Genomic DNA, 21,270 nt, shown 5'->3' on the forward strand with positions numbered 1-21,270 from the left:
GTAAGATAAAGTATTTGCGTTCTTTGAAATTTGTTCTAGCTTAGTGTTGTTTCTCTCTGTGCCTAGTGAGGATGCATGTGAGAGCAACAGAGGTGAAATTAATAAAAGGCTATTTAAGTTATCTCCTATTCTGTGGTAACATATTTAAGAGTTAGATTACCAAGTCGTAATTCAAGTAATTCCTGTCTGTCAGTATTTTACCTTAGTGCACAATAGAATTCCTTCCTTCTTAGGAAAACAGGCAAAATATAATCACTTTTTATTACATGTTTTAATAAAGTAAGGTAGCATGAGTTTTGATAATGGAATGAAATACTAGTGGCTTAATTAAAAAGACAGTATGGATTTAATAACATGGTCAGTAATGATTTTTTTTCTTTAATCTTTATTATTTGTCTTATGAAGCTCTTTCTCTTTTGCATGCTTGCTTAGTGAAAATCAGGGTACACAGGAGCTCTTGATGTAAAATTTTATACTTTTTCCCTTGGTAGTTTGTTGAGGTGTGGGGGCTGCAATAGAAAGGCAGTTTATGTTATAAATGTAAGTATTTCTTTTCTATCTTTCTAGTATCTTTCTAGTTCTATTATAATGGTATTTATTTCTCTACGCATCTTATTTTACAGAACAAACACTCTCAACAATCTAACTAGTAGGTCTCTCCATTGGCCAGCATTTTATCTGACAATATTGTTTTCCTTAATTTCACAGAAATAGAGATATCCATATTGCACTGTTGAAGCTGGTGTATATTTTTTCAAGGAGAAGATAGTGATCTTTATTTCCATTATCAAAAGGAGCTGGCAGTCACAATTTCCCGGATGGTGGAAACATATCTATTTTCAAGACAATCAACATCACTCAAATTTATACCCAAATAGTGGTTGTACTTTTTTTTATAATCGTGATAAATGAGGAGACGGTTTTGCATTTTTAGAGGTAATATTTCCATCTGATAATTTGATGGAGAATTTGATCTATTCTTGATTTATATTTTGCTGGCTGTCTGACAGGCTGACTGATGCCAGCAAGGAGCTCTTTGCTTTGTGATCACCTTGACTTAGTTATTTTACCCAGGTGTACAGATGATGGATGTCATATAGCACTGCAGATGCTACTGGTTGCAGACATGGTACATGTAGATTGATTTAGTTGCATTTCATTCACATTGAAATAAGGAGCGTTCCTTTGGTTTTTTTCTGTTCAGAACTGGAATTCCAAATATTTATTTTATTTTTCTCCTTCAATTTTGAGGTAGAAACACTTTCATACACGTCTAAGACCAGAAAAGAGAAGACTGAAGTTCTTACTTTAAGGTTCAGGAGGAAGCAGCTGAAATTTCTTAGCATGATCATGGGAAGAACACCTCAAGGCTGCGAACTGCTGTCTACCCAGAACTCCCTTTAAAAGAGTGGGAACTCACACACCTTATCCACATTTAATATCATTCAGCTGTGACATATTGCTGTGAGTGTAGGAAAGGCAGAGAAATGGGAGTCTATTTCCAGGATGCTGGAAGGTGTGCCTTCCATATTTGCATAGAAGGTGTGCCAACAGCTCCAAATCACAAAGTGAGAACATATTTTCAGATGTGTTTACAGGAAAAGCTGAAAAGGCACAATGTGTTTTAGTGCACTAAATGTTAATAGATGCACTAACATTTACAGAAAATGAAGTTTAGTTTTTGCAGTAAACAAGACCGGATTCTTCATAGGCTGTACAACTAGAAGGCAAATTACCTTTGCATTCTGTTAGCTGTGACTAATTTCCTTGCCTACAAATTATTCTTCATCCTGAAGGCGGCTGGTTAGCCTAAAGAAGGGGAGCTTAGAGGGGATCTCATCAATGTTTCTAAACACCTGAAGGGAGGGTGCAGAGAAGACAGACTCAGACCTTTTTCAGGGGTGTCCAGTGCCAGGACAAGAGGCAATGGGCACAGACTGAAACACAGATTCCTTCTGAAATTCAGGAAATACTTTGTTTGCCCAGGGAGGTTATGGAGTCTCCTTCCTTGGAGATATTCAGGAGCCTTCTGGACATGGTCCTGGACAGTCTGCTCCAGGTGACCCTGCCTGAGGAGGAGGGCTGATGACCTCCAGAGGTCTGTTCTATGATTCTGCAAATGCTTGTGCTCATGGACAGAACAGTGCAGCCTATCATTTGCCTACCTGAGTATAAAGCATGGTGCTGGTCAGAGTGGCTTTCTCAGACAAGCATAGAATTATGATTGTGTGTAGCATTATGACTGTTGTTACAAGAGTTCATTTGTTAATGAACTAAACCATATTCTGTCTCAGTCTTCTGAACAGCCTAAGTGAAAGTCAACCACCAAACTATTTGACTGGTCAGTATTTCCCAATGCCCTTTTTTATTACATTATAAAATAAAATACAGTTTCTAGAGTGAAAATCAATGGCTGTACATTTAGGTGGTGTGGTCCACTTCTTCTCTATCTCACAGGTAATAACCAGCCATCTGGTAACAACAAAACAGGGCTTCCTTCAATAACTACCTTCCTGCTGTTCCTGCATTTTTCTCTAAGGATATGTGGGGCTCCTGGGAACCTTTCACATGGTATTTCTGAAAATGACCAGACAGCAGATGTGAATGAGAATAGCCTCTGTTTATGCGACTGAACCATTTGTTACAGTTTGGCTGCTCATATTGGTTATTTGAGTACAAAAATGTCAATCAAAGGTCTGTGTAATCTGTGGGTTCATTTGTTGCTGAAATTTAGACTGAGATAACCAGCAGTAGAAGCAAATTTCTGCTGGACTCTCACTTGCTGTCTGCACTACCATAACAAAGCACTATTTCTCTTCTTGATGAGATTAACATAAAGCAACTCCCTCTATTTTACTAATAACAGAAGACCTCTCTTAGGCACAAGTAAGCTTTATGCACTTTATAGATTGGAAACCAAAACACAGATCTGCAATACTTTGTCATGGTCCACTGTGTGTATCCATGCCAAGAACTGCATCAGGGTCATTGCAGCCAGAACCTCGTCCTCACTGTCTGTTTAGAAAAAAAATACTACTTTTGGAAATCAAACTGTTCTTGAGATCCTGCATTCTGAAACTGATACTTCTCAGTAACCTGAGTAAAGCCATAAAATTACCTTAATTTTCATTAATTCTGCTTTGCATATAAAAGAATTGACTTCCTTATTCATTTCTCACATATACACACTCACCCACAAAATAAATACTGAACCGTGCCACTGGTAAAATAAAGGACTGAACTTTTAATTCACTGGTGATAGGGCAACTACTCATCTGAATGCTATTCTTTCATTGAGAAAAATACATGCTTGTTTACCAGAAAGTTTATGGTCAGAAGCAAAGAAAGTAATTCCATTGTCTCTTTCTGCTAGAGGCAAGGAAAGAGGGCAAGAAAAGATGGTGGCAATATATTTGGCTTTTATGTTGTTTGTTTCTAACTTACTAACTTACCAGGGATTTTACATTTGCTGATGTGCTGTCACTGGTATTCTCAAGAAAAGAGAGTTGCAGCTGGATTCCTGAAGAAAAAGGAGCTGCAATGAGGTGGCAGTGGGGCAGTGCTCTGCTCTCCCTCCAAGGCAGCAAGACGCACTTTAAAAGTGTGAGGACCCTCAGCAATGTCCCTTCAGTGCAGTAGTACAGAAGGTGCTAAAAAGAATCTTTGCATTTATACAACTTGGATTTCATCATGGTTTTTTTACTTGGAGTTTGCAGTACAGGTAGGTGATTTAGCTGATCACTGTATTCTGTTTCTCATTACATTATCACTAGCACTGTGTTCATAATAATGGTTAATATTGTTCATGTTCATATTGTTAAGATTTCTTCTCATTCTGTTACTAACACTGCATACAGTTTTCTTGTATCTCCACCAGACTGCCACGTCTTTTCTCTGTCTATAGCCAGGGTAGGACGTTCATCATTAACAGTAGTGGATTTAAATCCCTATTTCAAATAGTCTTCCTCACAATTTCGAATTTTTTTGGATCAACTTCATGTCAGGTGTGATTAGAGAGACACTGGTTTTTACCTCATAATGTGGCCAATGAAAAGTTTATACTAGAAGTGTCAGATTTGTCACATTCTTGTTAGATTGTGTGTTATCTTTTACGTTGTTAAAACTAAATATAATCCACAAATAAATACACTTCAATGGGCACATATAAACTGCAATACATTGCAACATGCTGCAGGTGGATGAATGAGGGCGCCACTGTGAACAGCTCCGCATTGTGGAGCACCCGATCTACCCCATCAGCACCAGATGTGACATGGAACCAACCCTTTGACATGCAGACAAAGTGAAACCACCACTGTCAAATTTTTTTTTTTCTTTGGCAAAAAATAATTATAAATAGAAGTTCTAATATTTTATTCCTGCAACGCAATGGATCATCTTCCAAACCCCGAGGGGTGCCTGCACACCACTTTGGAGCCCATTGTTCTAAAGGACATTCAGTGTTGATTTATCTGGTCTTAAGCTGAAGGATTCCCTCCTCTCCAGGTCCCTGCAACAAAAGACCTGTCTGTGCTCAGAAAGTCAGGTCAACTGTGCTCTCTTCACATAATAATCTAAGAAAATATGTCCAGTTATTTCGTTACGGGACTGTCAAAGCAGAGATTTACCTGTTTTGAAATCTCCATTAAAATCCAGCAAAGGAAATAACAAAGGTAGTTCTTTTTTTTCCTCGTAGAGAAATCAACCTATATTAATAGTCGACATGAATATTCAATAGTTAAACTCCTGTCTTGGTATGCCACCGAAGCCAGCCTATTTCAGGACAAGATGGTTAATAAAACTAACAGTGAGATCAATACAGACTGCATAAAATGCAAACACAACTATTTGGATGGACAAAATGTAAACACATTTACAAAAAAAAGGATAAAATGTGGATAAAATGTAAACACAATCATCCGATAATAAAAACAACAACAAATTCCAAGACAGAACATTGCCTAAGCTGCAAAGAAATCACAATGGAACAGAAATTGCCAGGAAAAATTGAGCTCAAATCATGAGGTCGGTGAGAGATCCTTCACTGGCAGAGCTGGGCTCCTTCATGCCATTTCCATTTATCCGAAAATCCCTGCGTCTGGAAGAGACAAAAGGGGAAAAAGCATGAAGACCAAGCCTGATACACACTGCTGGGGTTCCTCAAAGCAGTGGACGGGCAACTTCAGCAAAGCTGCCTCCTGCAGCCCTCCCGTATCCTGGGCTCCGAGCGCTTACATTCACATGTAGGATACGTAATCACTCCATCCTGGCACACGGCTCTAAATTTCTCAGGGCGTGAAACTTGCCGGTGTAACCGTTTGCATTCAAAGAAAATATAATCCCCAGTGTGGAAGGTGGAGGGGCTCAACCAGCTTGATGACTGTAGTTGAATGTGGTTCATTTCCATCAACCTCTCACTCAGGGTACAGTCCTCTGAAAAAAGTACTTTCATTACTTGCCTGTAGACCTCATGCTGGACAACTGATGCTCTGGAAATGCTGGTACTCTGGCACGAGCCCAGAGAGCCCTCTCCCCAGCAGTCTTTCCAGCTCAGTGCCCGTCAGCAGCACTGCCCCTCACCGCCTGCAGCTTACAGGATGCTCCCACACCCTGGCTCCCTCCTAGACATTCCCCCAGGAAACCTAAAGGCGTCAGCACTGAAACCCTTGGCGTCAGCACTGAAAATGCAACAACACTGCACCTAAGCTCTGGCCGAAGTGGAGATGACTTACTTGCTGGCTTGCACTGTGGATATTCTAATGTCCCCTCCACACACTCTACTCTGAACGAGGAAGAGGCTGGGTCCTCCAAATAGCCTCTTTTACACCGAAATTCAATAAAGTCACCCGATCTGGAATACAGCTTTCTTCCTGTGATCCATTTCAGCTCAATATTGTTTCTGCCCATGTCTTCTTCAGATGCTGTACAGGCCACTTGAAAAGGCAAAAGAAGAGTGTCGTCATTCCATACAGACACGCCACGTGTAGCGTTTTGCCCCCCGAGCCTACAGAAGTGCTTTGCACCAAAAGAGACTTCCAGCTATTTGCTCTGACCCTCTGTTACGTGTGACAGCAAAGATATTCGCATCCGAACTAAAGGAAAAGAGACCATGGCTGAGAACCCACACAGAGCTACGGTGAAGCCCTTTCGCTCTGGCAGTCCAGTCACACAGGGCAAGATCGAAGCAGGGGTGGGGAAGTTCCTCAATGAACCTCCCCGTGTCTTTTCCGAGATCCGTCCTTCCCTTCTGCCCAGAACTTCTCTACGTTTGTTTCCCTGTGGCCGTGTCATGGACACGACCCTGTGTTTCCCCAGCAGTGCCCTGCACTCAGACCCATCCTCCCTGCTCACTGCCTGTTGACCGTAGCAGCTTCCCCAGCTCGGGAGCACTCAGAAGCCCTGCACAGAGATGGAGATCCCCTCACACACGAGGCTTTAGCCAAATTCCCCTCCTCTTGAACCCACCGGGGTGGTGAGAGACAGCAGGCAGCAGAGGGGACCACAAGAGCTAATGTCAAGAAGAAATTCCTCGCGGACAAAGGGAGGACTGGTTGCTGTTCTGCCCTGCTGGCATCACAGCCCCAGCACAAGCGCTGCTGCACAGGTTCTGCCCTCGGGCTCTGAGAAAACGACAACAGGAGCAGTCACACAGCCTCTGGCCACACAGCACGTGCTTCAGCCTACCTAGGCAAACCGGGGGGCTTGTCCACTGCCCATCAGTGCAGGTGATATACTGAGATCCTTCCAGGACATAGAGGTTTGGGCATTTGTATTCCAGAGTTGCACCCTCCGGGTATTCTTGCATTGGGAAGGACAGAAGGTCTCCATTTTCAATAACCGGAGGCGAGCCACATTTCCCATCTTTCCCTGGAAGAAAATTCCCAATCAGAGAGAAAGCCTAGGAAGTCAAGGGCTGCCTCTCCAAACCAGGCCTGGCCAGCAACCGCTCTCAGCCTCAGGGTAGTTCTCCAGATGTGGCCCTATCGATTAAAGCCACTTGGGTCCCTCAGCTGGTAAACTCTTCTGAAGAGACCCCAGCAAAAGGGCTTTTTCCTGAGAGCACCAGCTACGTTGTGTCTGTGCACAGCAATGAGACTGAAACTGGAGGTGTAAATGCCATGGAGGCAGCTCCAGGAGAGTTTCATGGACAGGCGACTGTATGGAAAGAGAGAGAAATTACCTCTGCACGTTGGCAGCTCTGTCCAGGTCCCGTTCTGACACACCACGGTGGAAGCCCCAGTCATCTCAAAACCTCGCCAGCACTGATAGCGAGCACTCTCCCCAGGCAAGTACCTCGACTTTTTAACACCTTGAACTTTACCACCAGCGATTTCAGGGGGAGGTTTACATGTCACATCTGAAAAGAGACACTGCTGCAGTCACGTTTGCAGCGGTTGAGCTGTTCCCCTCTACACCCTTGTTACAATTTCTGCCCAGATTTTCTGCCTCAGGTGGGTCACTGCTATCTCCAGCTCACTGTGGAGATAGATAGCAATGAGGAGTGAGAGAGAACACTCTTTCTGGGACCCTCAGGAGATGCCAGGGGGCAATGAGAGCTTCCAGAAACAGCCAGGGTTTCTGTAGCTGCACCTGACGGCACAGGAAGCCACACCGGCCTTCCTGCGTGCCCACGTCCCCTCCCCAGGGAGCCCTGGAATGCCTGGAAATCAGAGGGTAGCACCAAGCTGGTGCTCTGTGGAACTCGGAGCTCTGGAGGACCAGCAGCGCTGGAGGAGCTTGTCAGCACTGCTCAGGGACGGGTAAGTGCAGTCAGCTCCATGGAGGTGTGTGGAAGCCAAGGAGCTCTTGTTCAGCCCGCGCAGCCACAGACTTGGACAGGGAACAGGAGCACAGCTCCGGACGGTTCCTTGTCCCAGGAGCGCTCTTCCCACTTCATGGCCCCAGCAGATCTACCATGGTTTAAATCTGCATCTCGGCTGGCATCTGCATCGGTCAGAGCAGAGCCCTGGAGAAGAACAACTATTTCCCCCCCTATTGCTGCTTCCGCTCAGGTGTTCCCTGACAGGTTTGGGCAGGACAAAGGAGCCCTCATGTGTCTTTCTACAGAGGGAGGCTGAAATGGCAGCCTCTGAGGAAACAGCAGCATCCTACAGGAGAAAGACAGAGCAGCACATTTTAGGCCCCGCTTCTTCAAGACATTTTCGGCGTTGATGAAAAGATCCCCAGTATTTCTAGAAGCATCAAGCTAAAGTCAAGTGCTGTGCAAGGAAGGACTAGCAGGTACTAAGCCGTGGAACACAAGGAGAAGTACAAGAGGTAAAGTCTTTAGTGTTTAGGTAAAGAAACAGTCCCCTCTGCGCTAAGAGGCGAGAAAAAAGCACAGATTCCTACCTCTGCAAGTTGGTGCTTGTGACCATTCTCCATTTGTACACATGACATAATTTCCACCCATCATCTGAAAATTGCTTTTGCATTCAAAGTGCACTCTGGCACCGGGCAGATACCTCTCCTGTTGGGTGCTTGTGATGTACGCATGGGGAATTTCAGGTGCAGCTCCACAAGTAACATCTGAAACGAGCAGTAGAGCAGCAGCAACATGACAATCACAGAACATTGCATTGCAGAGCACCATTGTTCCTGATGAACTAAAACGGTTTGCGTATTGCAGATCATTTTCTGCAAGTAGCAGAGTAAGATATTACGGTCTTTATTCCGCACTGCTTTGCCACACAACGCTAGTTTTGCCTAGAGTGACTAAAAGAGAGAAGGAGTTGCAGAGATCCACCAAATGTGTAGATTGGCGCTGTACAGCATTGTGTGTGGAAGGGCTGTGGAGTGACGTGATTTCTTTACTGTTTGAAGGTAACTTTCAGCAACTGACATGCTTAGTGATGTGAACATAAGATACATTACCCCACCAGCTGTCCCCTCCTGTGCAGCCTGCATTCATTCCTCCATAATCCTCTGCCAGCCTAATTTCAGCAGAGCGCTAAACTTCAGCTACTAGCTTTTGCCCACGGGGGAAACAGTTTCTTTGCTCATAGACCCTACTTATTGTTTCTTGGGAGCCAGAAAAAGAGGAGTTGTAGCAGCCCATTCAAAACAAGTCGCCTCTTGGCTCTATTGGCCGGACTCACCTGCGTGCCTGAGTTGAAACTATTTTAATTCACAACATGAAAGACCAAGAAGGATCACAGACTAGTTAGAAGCAGAACCCGTACCTTCACAGATGGGTGGTGCTGTCCAGTTTCCTTCTCTGCAAATAATTTCGGGGAGGCCAACAATCAGGAACCCTGCATCACACTGGTAGCGAATTGTTTCACCAGGCTCATAAACTTCCTTGTTTCTGCCTTCCGTTTGAGCATTGGCAACTTTTGGAACACTTCCACATGGCATTTCTGAAAAGATACGGAAAGCTGATGCTTGTGCTAATGTGATAGACCTAGAACGAGTGTACTGTTTGCACCAAACAGATGCTTTAGTGAGCTTTTTCTAACATCAGCATAGTCATCTGCTGACAGTGGATTTCATGTAAAAGGTAGCATTCAGAAGAGTAAATAAGGCATTCCTGTAAACAGGCATGGACTTCAGTCACTGAAATATGTAGTTGTTGTTTCTAAACGTGCCAGGCAAAATTTTAACAAAGTCTTCTGTCCCCTACTACACTAAAGAAGTTTCCACCACTGAAGCACCAAAGCAACTCCTAGGCTCTAATGTAGAAAACAGAACGTTGGATTATGAGGATGTGCCCAGGACCCACCTGGCAGAGATATGAACTGAACATAGACTGCATGAGAACAAAAGAAAATTTAAAAACTAAACTGCATTCAAAAAGTCAGTTTTATATCCAATCAGGATTGCTCTGAAGACATCCACGAGGCTGATAAGATTCCATAGCAAAATGAGGAGTTACTGGCACTTACTAGTGAACCTCCAGTTTCAAATTATTACCATTTCATAGCTAAATGCACTTCAAAAGAAGCATTTGTTGATATTACCCAAGCATGTAGGAGCTGAAGTCCAGTTTCCCATAGCACAAGTTATCTCTGATGGTCCATCTAACTTGTATCCAGGACGAGAAGCATACTTAAGTCTGGCACCAGCCAGATAAATTGTTTTCCCTTCTTTTTTAATTTTTAAGTTTTGATTTTCCAGCCTGGGATCATCAGCACATTCTACGGGTTGTGGTGGCAAACATGGTCTTTCTAAAATGTACAGAACACATAGATAAATAAATGTAGGACAATATCCCAACGGCATGTGCTGTCTTAAAAGTGGAAAGAAAAAAAAATCATCCAAACTTAAATTAAATAGCTTGAAAGGAAGATGAAGAAATAGATAACAAACACAGAAAAAAACTTCTCTCTCCTTTCCCTCCTATGTGGGGGTTCTCTCTTTTCCTTTCAACCAAATTAAAGCCATTTCCAGTTCAAAGCAAGGAGATACAGTTAGTTACAGCTAAGCATGAAGAACAGGGAACACTTCATAGGCAGAGAAACAGAAGAGACATTATGTTGTCCGGGGACACTGACAGTGAGTTTCTAGAATGATAGCCATTAAATTTTCCCACCATTAATGAAGTTATAGCAATGTCCTAAGGAGTTTTGTGATGACATGAAAATCAGTATCAAGAAGAGAAAAGAAATTATGAAGTATTAGAATGTATTTCATAGATTATATCTCTGTGAAGCTGAAAAAACAAAAAAAACCAAACAAACAAGCCCAAACCAAAGATTGCTACTACTATTACTAAATAATAAATAACACTGATTTTTTCACCATGATACTATTAAAGGCCCACAGTTAAAACTGGGCCAATCCATTCTGCAATATACTAAGCAAACAAATACACACACAGCTCTTGAGGGTCTGCCTGAAAGTTGTATTTCCCACCTCAGATAAGTCTGTGTAAACAAAAAGACTTACTCTCCAGCGGTTGGTTAACTGCACTTTCTTTAGCAACTTGCGTTCTATTGCTTTTCTGCAGTTACCTGTTCATGATAATATTAACATAAACACTACCATCCTCCTGCTAATGATGACGGTAAATGTGTAACACTGAAATTCATAACAAAATAAATGGAAAAAAAGAATCCACTACTGACCCACACAGTGAGGTGGTGATTGCCATTTCCCTTCTATACATGTTATTTCATTCACGCCAATGAGATGTAAACTCTTCAGACATGAAAAAGCTACTTTACTCCCATTCTTGTAGTTTCTTCCGACTGTTATCTGTTGAGTACCAGGCAGCTGAGGTGGAGGTGGGCATGTGCTACCCTCAGCTAAGGACACATACACATGTTATAACAAAATGTAAGATAAAGTGGAACAGTTCATTGCAGATTACAAGACAAACAACTAAGAAAACACTGGCATTAGATAATTCTTCAGTAGACATCTCAAGCTTTAATTAATATCATGATCCTTTTGCTCAGCTTCAGAAACACCAGAGCTGCCTTCAGATGCTCATATGCTTTCAGATTCACAGAAAAGACCATTGCATACACCAGTTGAAGCTGGAGCTTTTTGTAGTCCTTCCTTTCCCTTACAAACAGCTGCACACTTTTGTGTGCTTTCCGTGTTCCTCTCTATGGTGAACTACTTTAGGAAAACCGGACCAACTCTTAGGGTTCTTGTTTTGTTTTGTTTTGCTTTGTGGGTTTTTTTTCTTCAGACTTATCTGGTAACAGAGCTAAATAAGAATCACAAAAGGAAACAAAGAAATAAACTTCACTTTTGCCACTCAAGGGAAAAAAGGCTGCTCCTACTAAAGAAAAGAAGAAGGGAGGGAAGGAGGTAGATCTTGGAAGGAGATCTGGAGACCTCCAGAACTTGGTTTGTTGCTTCTAGTGGCTCCAGAAAACTGAAAAGGTAGGGACACTTGTTTTTGAAAGGGAATGCTCCTTTGAGTGACTGCCTCTCTGTCTACTTCTCCCACTTCCATGCATCATTTCCTATTAACCTGGCATAATCAAAGCAGGCAGTGAGGTATGATTGTTTTACAGTCATGCCTTCTACAGGCAATATTCTGCTAAACAGAAAAAAATTGAAAGGGGGGGGGGAAGCAAAATTAGGACTAGAAAAGTTTTGAATGTTTACAGGAAATAAAGGAACTTTGGCCTGAGCTTCAGCTACGTGCTACTCTGATTTGCACCACAGTAAAGACGTTTTGAAGAACTGAGCTTAAATTTGCCATTGCATCTTTCCTCACATCAGAAGTGACAGTGACAAATGTTCTATTGTCAGAGTACACATTATTAAGTCTGCCTCACTAAAGACGTGCATCTCTAAACCCAGTTAACTGTTCAAATGATTGCCATAATTATTCATTACTATCCTTTAGCATATCATTGAGTAAGCATATATAAAAGCATATATATAAGCATTCCTATTTCAGACTAGTGACACAGCAATGCTAAGAAGGTTTAATACTAAGCATTTATCATTCCTCAATAAAAAGAAGAAATTGTGTGCAAATCTAAAACCATACCTATACATTCAATCTCCGGTGACCATCTTCCAGACACGCAAGTTGCCCTTTTAATCCTTCTGTCAGCTGATGTACACCTGTAATGTATAACTCCATGGAACCCAGGCTCCTTTTTTGACTTGTGAAGATGACCATTCTGCACAAGCTCAACACCGGTGGGAAGAACACACTGAGGGGATGGATCTGAAAAAAATCAACAAAAAGAGCGAAACACCAGATTTAGATCAGATAAAACATACACATGCATTCTGTGACGGAGAAGTCATCAGTTTCCTAATGCATGTCCATGCGAAAGAGTTGGTTTTTTTACTGTACTGTGAAGTAACCCCTAAGATTCCTAGATATATCTAAAGATGAGGCTGTTCCACCTCACAAAGCATTTATTTTTATGCTGGCAGTTTCCCTTTTGTGGAGTGCAGTAAATAATACAAAACCTAATAATTCTTTTCTTCCCTAAAACTATAAAAAAGATAGTAAGATGAGCAAAAAGCAGCTTGTAGAAGCAGGAACATAAAAGAAGTACTGCTCCATACTGTATATGTATCTGGTATCAATCTCCTGAGGAAGCGTAGCTAAGTTGTAACCATGTCTTATGCTCTCAACCAGTGATTCCGAGACTCAGAACACAAGCTGCTTGTGAAAGCTCATCAGACTGTGTTTGTCCCAAATTCAAACCTCAGCATAACTGTAAATAAAGGTACAGTGTACTCAAATCGCTGATGAATATAAAATGACTTCTGAAGAAAGGAGGAACCAAGAATTGAATATATCGTAAACTATATTTTGTTAAAGACAAGCAATATGCTGGAGTGATTTTTCCCAAACAAGAGTTATTCTTGTCCAGTATTGCTTTTTTCTTAAATTACTGACTCTAATGTAATTTTTTTCTTTTTCTGAGGAGAAAGCTTTGGTTTGTATCTTTGTAAAAGGCATTATTTTCATTCAACTTATGTACTGCAAAACTAAATGGGAAGATGAGAAAAGAGAGAGAACTACTGACCAGAAATGAAAAGGACTAATCCACATAAAAATGGTGAGGATGAGATAAGCCTAGCACACTTTGGCTATTAATATAATTTTTAATTCCCACTAGGATTTTAAAAATCAAACTAGTATAAAGAGACATAAACCTACAAGTAATTAACACAACAGGCATGTTACTTTATTGCAGGTATGTCCCAAGGCTTCTGAAAGGTCATTACTAGGGAAGAACACTGGAAAATGAGTAAAAGCCACCATACACCAAAGATGTACACCTGTACACCCATACTTCATTTTACCCACTGTGCAAGCATCCACTCCCTTCACCAAACCTACTCAGAGTGCTTACAAAGTTGTAGGTGTGGAGTCTTTCCAGGATGACGGACTTAATTGAGATGCATGAAACTATAGTAGCTTTGGCTATGTATTGATAGCTGAAGTCCTTGAACTTTTAAATAGAATTATGTTACACTCAGATCTCAAATATTACAGAAATATTATATATGGATGTAGCATACCAGCACAAAGCGGTAAAGGCTTCCATTCCCCATTAAGACATTTTATTTTCATTTCCTTAGAATTGCCAGAGCCTTCTTTACATCCACACATTACTTCATCACCATGGGAAAACTGTGGCTGGTCTTCCTGATGAAGAACAACATTCGTAATAGAGGAAGGTGATCCACATGGCATTTTGTCTTCTGTTGAAAACAGCAGAAGTATTCCACAATAATACTGGAGTCATATATAAATAGCTGAAAGAACCTAAATAAAAATAACTATATTTGCATTTCGTGAGGCAAACCTACTCCCATTAATTGTAACAACTAAACTTCAACACAGCTGGAGTATGTATATCTTTTAGTCAGTTTACTAAATCCCTCTCCTGTCTTTTCCCTTCCTTTTCCATCACTGTGGTAACTCTGCAGCATGCTCCACAAGTACTTTCAGCTAACAGTAATTTCCCAAATCTGTTTTTCATTGGTATATAAACCCTAAAGTGCAAGAAAACCTTCAATTAATCCAACCATGCGGATCCCTGAGTGGGATCAATCCAACTCACCTGGATCTGATCAGTCAAAATTATATTTGATTATACACCTATGCATTTGTAATGTGCACCTGCACTTAGTACTATTACAAGAACTGAAAACCACCGTATTATCACTTACTGTACTGTCACCTCTGTGTGACAACAGGAAGGTTCCTGCTTTGGGCTGTCACTGTTGAAGTGGTAGTGACAGCACAGATTAGTGCAGCAAGTGAGTATTGGGGTTTTTTGAAGGAGGAAAAAGGCACAAAAGGGGAATAAGGGCATACGCCTGCTCTGGCTGTGGGAGAGGGAAGACCCATGAATAACTCAAAAATTGAATCTGAACCACCCTGCACTAAAGTTTGTACCACTCTTTCAAGCCTCTCCTCCATGCTGAACAGTTTTAATCCATCAGTGTCGCTCATGGAAAATGTGTCAGAATGTATGTGTACAGGAACAGAGTATACCAGTCTATAAAACCCCCACCATTTATTGGGTCTGCTGTTAGATTAACCTGCACCATAAGAACGCCCTGAGTTATTTTCAGTATTTACAGATTTTCAGCTTGAATATTCCATTCTACTCCAATTCTGAGACACTGTCTTAACAAACAAATAGTAGTTTTGCAAAAGCATTTTTTAACTCCTGTCATCGACATTCGTACTCTCAGGTTTGATGTATGCTACCTAATGACATCACAGGAAGTGGGTACTTTCTTCCAGAAAAAGGGGTAAATAAGAGAAAGCGTGTATATAACAATTGCAATTATATATTATGAATTGCTTGCATTACTTATTCTGTAATATTTATATACTTATAATTATTCTTTCTATATTACATATTTATTTTCTTTCTATAATCACAACAATTATTTTGTTGGACTGTTAAGATTTCAACTATACTACTAATGAAGTTTTGGCTTTACATACAACGTGCATTTACTTTTCAGCCATAATGTGATCTTGAATACAATGTATTATACCTGCAAATATGTAATTTTAATTGTGAAAATATCTGTGAAGTGTTAGCCTACAGTGAATTACAGACTTCTCACAAGTAAGAGTTACATAGATTACCAATGCAAGAGGGAGGAGATGACCACTGTCCATCAACACATTCTATTTCCTTTGATCCAACCAATTTCAATTCACTGTTGCATTCATATTGCTTTCTGTCACCATGATGAGACCGTTTCATAGAGCCACCAGCAATACTTCCATTGGTAATCTCAGGTGGAGGTCCACAGCCTTTGGCATTCACTGAAATCAAGAGATCAAATCTATGCTCTAACATATACTAACTCAGCACTTTTAGCACAGTTATATGTTAAGTGCAATATAAAATAAATTGAACTTGTAGTTTAAAGTTAAGAAAAATCAGTAGAAAAGGTTAAACAGGTCATTGGTTTATGCCTTTGAATATTTGGATTTGTGTTGGGCTGGAGATCACAAGCAGATATGCATCACCCTGGCTCACTCTTATTTCCACGTACTGCCAATTGCCTGCTATGATAAAAGAAGCAGTTGATAAAACCAACCCAGTTTTGACAGAAAGTGTTACCTGGATGACAACTTCAGTATTTTTTTTTAAGATGACAATTCTGCAAATAACAATAACCAGCTCTGTGTTATCTCCAAAACAGCTTTTTTTCTTCAGTGTCATGTGATCAGAAAAAGGTACATAAAGTACAATGTCTGATGAGTATCAACATTAGGCAGTGGCATAATGTAGCACATTTAAGATACAGTAAGAGAGGACATTACTCAGACTAATCACTCCTGGCTGCCATATTGCACATTATTTATGCCTTTTTTAATAATAAGTACTTTTTCACACATTATAGTCAATAACCCGAGCAAAATTTTGCACAAGCCATTTACCAGCTCACTTTCAGTTCCTGCCAAACTCCAGCTGGTCTAACTAAAGCTAACTGAAAGTTCACTATTGAAAGTTCAACTGTTCAGAATCTTTCACACAAAACAGCAAAACACATGAAATGATCCAAAGTTCCTGCCCTTCTAGAGACAAAGATGGGATAACTGTTCCTGGGAGCCAGACTGGTTTACGGAAGGTGTCCACAGAAGACCTCTTTCCTACCAAAGTTAACAGAATAATTACCTTTACACACAGGTGGTGGTGGAAACCATCCAAAGTAATAGCACTGAGTAGAGGCAGGTCCTACTCTCACGTAGTTGTTTGTACAGCTGAATTTCACAACATCTCCGTTGCGGTATTTACCCTTCTTGGGAGAAAAGTCTCCATTGGGCAATGTTAGCATTTCACATTCTATTGCTACAAAGACAAAATATTTTAACATATAATGTGCGCCTTACAAAAAGTAGACAAAATGCTACTGATTAGAACAGAACAAACACACACAAAAAAAAGATTTTAAGAAAAAAGCTTCACAAAGTATATAGAGAATTACACTGATTAACAAGCACAACAATATTCACCAAGACATTGAGGCTCTGGATTCCATTCACCATTTATGCCACACCTTGTAGTACCAGTTGGCATATTATTTGCAGTTTGATATCCCTCCAAACATGCATACTCAATTGTATCTTCGGGCATGAACACAGTTTTATTTGCGTGGTAATTCAAAATGTCCACATGAGGTGATTTACATGACTCTGTAGAATAAAACAAAGTTAGTGTATTTTGTGATCCAGAAACACCGTCCTTTGGACGCATCATTTCTGCAGGTGCTTTAGTGTATGCTAGTCTACTGAACTACTCAGTATACTTGAAACATTAGAAGTTCTGCATTGTCAAAATATAAATGTAGAATATTTTATGTATCATATTCATAGATCTATTGCATTAATTTTCAGAAATATGTGTGTAGAAGTAATATCTTGCCTAAATAGTTTCTCTCTAGATTCAGTCCCTTTACTACATATTTTTATGCTATTTTATGCTATTTTTATACTACATATTTTGCTATGACTGGTGTCATAGCAAACAGTTTGTACTCCTGTTCCCCATCATCATTTGTGAGCAGGGCAGAATAAAAGGCACAAAATCCTAGGTAAAGGCAGCCTGAAATAAAAGGACAAGATAAAATATCAGCTAAAGTTGGTCAATATTACAAGCCTTGGTATGATAACACAGGGAGATTAAGTCTCATCTTTTACTCTCCTACCTGTGTTCAGGAAAGGAAGGAGCCTCTAAGAGGAGAAAGGCAACACCAGCATGGAAGCATCTTTAGGACAAAGCACTCGGGTGTTTTTCACAAATGTACTTTTTGACACTGGGGCAGACATACACATAATGCTTTTTATGCACAGTGATAACATATTTCCTAATAATGAACCCCCTTTTTCTCTAGTTTGGTCACACTTGAAGAAAGTTTATGGAAGAATCCCTTGGTTCACAGGCATTTCTTCATAAATCTTCCCTCCCATCTGTGCAAGGTGGGAGAATTGGGAGTAAATTTGGGCATATGTACCTTGTATCAGGTAAGAATCACTCGTGAGGTCAGTGATTGCCATCTACTTTATGCTACAAAGGTGCAAAAAGATAGCTCTCCTAGAAGACAGTAGATATTTTCCCACCTTTCTCACTCCTTTATGTATTCTCACTTTATTTCCTGAAGCCCCAGAAAAGCCAGTTTCTGGAGGATCAGTCGTTGGTTTGAGTCTCCCTCTGCCCAGTAAAAATTCTCTCTAGATGACAAAAATCTGTGTACATCATGTCTGTGCCAGTGACAACGACAGGGAGCTCTGAAGACTTTATGCTACTCACTGCTGCACTTTGGAGGTGGCGTCCAGCCATTCTCTCGACACTCTGTCACTCCTGTTTCTCGTAATTGTGGAGTTACATAGCCAGTGTGACAACGGTAGTTGACTTTCTCCTGTATATTAAATTCTGTCCTTTGCAAGGAGAAGTAACCATTGTCAAAATGGATAGTCTGGCATTTTTCTGAAAGAGACAGATAGGATTTACTGTGAGTGTGGTGAGGCAGTGGAACAGGCTGCCCAAGGAAATTGTGAATGCTCCATCCCTGGCAGTGTTCAAGGCCAAGCTGGACAGGGCCCGGTCTTGGATTCTGAAAGAAAACTTCCATAGTATGCCAAATTCCTTAGTAATAAACCACCGAGTTTCTTCATTTTGAGAAATTAACACAACAAATAATAGCAATATTTGACACTAGAGAGTCAAGTAATTCAAGATGGTAGGGGGAAAAAAAAAAAAGACTCTAAGGAACACTTGAGGATATATTTGAATGCCAGGGGCAGAGTTAATGATACTTGAGTGCAAGAGCTGCAAAAGTTTAAATTCCAGATGAAATTTTTGAGGTTTATACCAGTGATGCCCACAATTGCCTAACACTAGGAATCATAAAGTTTTGTTTGCTGGCTCATTGCTATGTCAAAATGTAAGTGGGAGGCATCATGAAACATTCTGCAGTTGGTGTCTTCTTCAGGGTGGAATGTTCTCCCTAAAAAAATATTTTTGTAGTTCAAGAGAAGAATTATTTTCTTTCTATGAAACCATTATCTAAAGTTGCTGTGAGACATTCTAGCAATTTCAGGCTTGGTGCAAGTTAGGAACAAAAGCTGGTGTTTGGAGAGGTACCTTCCTATTTCCCCACCCTTCCAGTATGGTGCCAACTAGGAAGGAAGCAAGAGAAACAAGGGTCAGGTGGCATAGTGGGAGGCTGAATGGAGACACATTACAGATAGGCCGTGCAAGGGGAATGATGACTCTATTATATTACTGCTAAGATGTGTTAGAACAAGATTTCACTAATGAAGACAAAGAGACTATGACTCTCATCTCAGAGCTTAGAGAGACCTGAATGAGGCACATGTGGACGTTTTACAGGGTTACATTCTGCACATTTGTATAGCGACTGACCCCAGCTGCATGCAGGTACCGAGAGCTGCATAAGACAGTTGAGAGAATCACAGCATTGTATTCTAGTTGTACAGCACCTAGACTTAGAGTTACTAAGCAGTGGTGATGGATTAATGCAGGTGATGTGATGATGAATTTACTGGCTTTAGCTAGAAACCGCAACAAAATACAAGGACACTCACTTTTACGGATACATCTTGGACGAGGTGACCAGTCACCCTTTGTGCATGTGACTTCCCCATCTTCACGTTCAGTCTGATAGTCATCATTGCAGATATAGATAACTCTTTCACCTTCCTTGTAAATGTTTTGTCTACTTGAGAAATAACCATTTTCCAGGTGTCTGACATGACATGTTTCTAAAGAAGGAAGGTAAGTACCTTTAACCACAGTAAGTTTGACAGCAAGAAGTCAGGTAAATTAATTCTTAGGAAGACAGTTACCAAAAAACTGTAGCCTTCAACCCCAGAAGACATTTGCCTTTAAACCAGAATGAAAGCATGTTTTGCTGCACTGCCCTAAGATTAATGAATCACATCAACAGGACTGCAAGTCACTACATAAAGCACTAAGAAGTGCTCTAGTAAGCAATATTGCTTCCCTAGTGCTCATAAGCAAGTTCAGCTAACTTCAGTGCATCTAGAGTCACATACGTGAGCTCTGGATAGTCGGCTGTCTCGAAAATGCTGATGTCTGCCCTGAGTGATTTTCAGCATTTGCCTCCAGGAGATTTTATCATCCCTGTGCAACTGTATCAGCCTCTCAAACCAGCTCTAGAGATTATAGCAACAGCTAAGCACGCTGGCCCTACAAGATCCTGCACCCTGAAGAGCCCAGACACAAGGAAGATGGCTGAAGCAATGCTATAGCTCTGCTGCTTGGGTAACTGGTCCTTCCTTTCCTCCGGGCAGGACTCCCAGAGGGCAACAGGGAAAGATCAATGTTTTGTAACCCATTTCCAATCCCTACCAATAGGTAAAAACTTTACTGTGGCTGAAAATGTGTGATAGGAGAGGAGGCTTCAGTTTGCTGCTGTGCATATAATATAAATCTAATTTTTTAAAAATCTAAGTCAGTGTATCTGGATTTTTTGCTGATGCCATGCTCACTTTCAGCCTATTGCAAGAGTGTGACACCTTCTTGGCTCCAAATGTTATCCAAAGGGACTAGGCCATGAATCTCAGAGAGGAACCTCTAGACAAAGTGCCCAAGTCACAGAAGGAAGAATATTATTTACACAGAGTAGAAACTCTCTATTTGTAGGTGCAGATGCATGTGTGCAGATGCATGCACATAACCCAGAAGCCAGAGAAGAGAACTGTTTGTTATGTATTTCAGGAGTAGTTTCCGGAGAAAAGACTTTCCAAAATCCAAAAGCAGCATTTCAGCCTTACTCAATTCACTGTGTCACCTACCAGCTGACAGCTTGAGCTCTGCAGATAGGATGACAGCCTGGGTGCAGTTCTGGAGGTCAACTAAAACAGTTCTACTTTAACAAACTGTTCTTTGTTCCATCTTGTGCTCCATCGGCACAATTTCTGATGCACAGACCTCTGATAACTATAACAGAATTGAGCATATAATGGAAATGCACTTACTGAGGCATTTTGGCTCTGGAGACCAGCCTCTTTCAGAACAGACCATCCGAACCCAGGATCTTCCACTTGGAGTTGAATAACCGGTATTGCAGTGGTAATCAGCGTGCTGCCCAAACCTCATTGGAAAGTAATAATCTTTGTAGTACTCCAGTGAGTAACTTAACTTGCCATTTTCTATAGCTGGGTAGTCACACGGTTTCTCTTGAAATAGAATTTAAGAGCAACAATATCAACACATGCATGACAAAATGCTCAGGACACAATTCAGATTCATAATCATCACCTGAGTGTTTTCTGAAACTGACAGAGACAAGACTGCAGAACTTGGCAGATCCTAA

At 41.0% G+C, this 21,270-nt stretch overlaps 1 protein-coding gene across 6 annotated transcripts in view; it reads right to left on the reverse strand.

Annotated features, from left to right (window-relative positions):
- Positions 1 to 252: 252 nt before the first annotated feature.
- CFH (complement factor H) overlaps positions 253 to 21,270 on the reverse strand; it is a 40,377-nt gene continuing 19,359 nt past the window's right edge. For 3 of the 6 annotated variants that reach the window (XM_030493968.1, XM_030493967.1, XM_030493970.1), the window contains 17 exons: positions 20,933 to 21,133; positions 19,517 to 19,693; positions 18,219 to 18,395; positions 16,925 to 17,104; positions 16,587 to 16,760; positions 15,545 to 15,727; positions 13,954 to 14,136; positions 12,455 to 12,637; positions 11,067 to 11,246; positions 9,960 to 10,166; positions 9,183 to 9,359; positions 8,353 to 8,529; positions 7,181 to 7,357; positions 6,685 to 6,867; positions 5,733 to 5,933; positions 5,236 to 5,433; positions 1,419 to 5,098 (listed from right to left, as the gene is read on the reverse strand). In XM_030493968.1, the coding sequence (XP_030349828.1) occupies positions 5,079 to 5,098; positions 5,236 to 5,433; positions 5,733 to 5,933; positions 6,685 to 6,867; positions 7,181 to 7,357; positions 8,353 to 8,529; positions 9,183 to 9,359; positions 9,960 to 10,166; positions 11,067 to 11,246; positions 12,455 to 12,637; positions 13,954 to 14,136; positions 15,545 to 15,727; positions 16,587 to 16,760; positions 16,925 to 17,104; positions 18,219 to 18,395; positions 19,517 to 19,693; positions 20,933 to 21,133 (2,978 nt within the window). In that variant the 3' untranslated portion in view covers positions 1,419 to 5,078. Of the gene's footprint in view, positions 510 to 1,418; positions 5,099 to 5,235; positions 5,434 to 5,732; positions 5,934 to 6,684; positions 6,868 to 7,180; positions 7,358 to 8,352; positions 8,530 to 9,182; positions 9,360 to 9,959; positions 10,167 to 11,066; positions 11,247 to 12,454; positions 12,638 to 13,953; positions 14,137 to 15,544; positions 15,728 to 16,586; positions 16,761 to 16,924; positions 17,105 to 18,218; positions 18,396 to 19,516; positions 19,694 to 20,932; positions 21,134 to 21,270 lie in introns of those variants that run through there. The other 3 variants (XR_003992525.1, XR_003992524.1, XM_030493969.1) reach the window with 3 other exon arrangements.

Source organism: Strigops habroptila, chromosome 8, assembly GCF_004027225.2.
Source record: "Strigops habroptila isolate Jane chromosome 8, bStrHab1.2.pri, whole genome shotgun sequence".
NCBI classification, from domain to species: Eukaryota; Metazoa; Chordata; class Aves; order Psittaciformes; family Psittacidae; genus Strigops; species Strigops habroptila.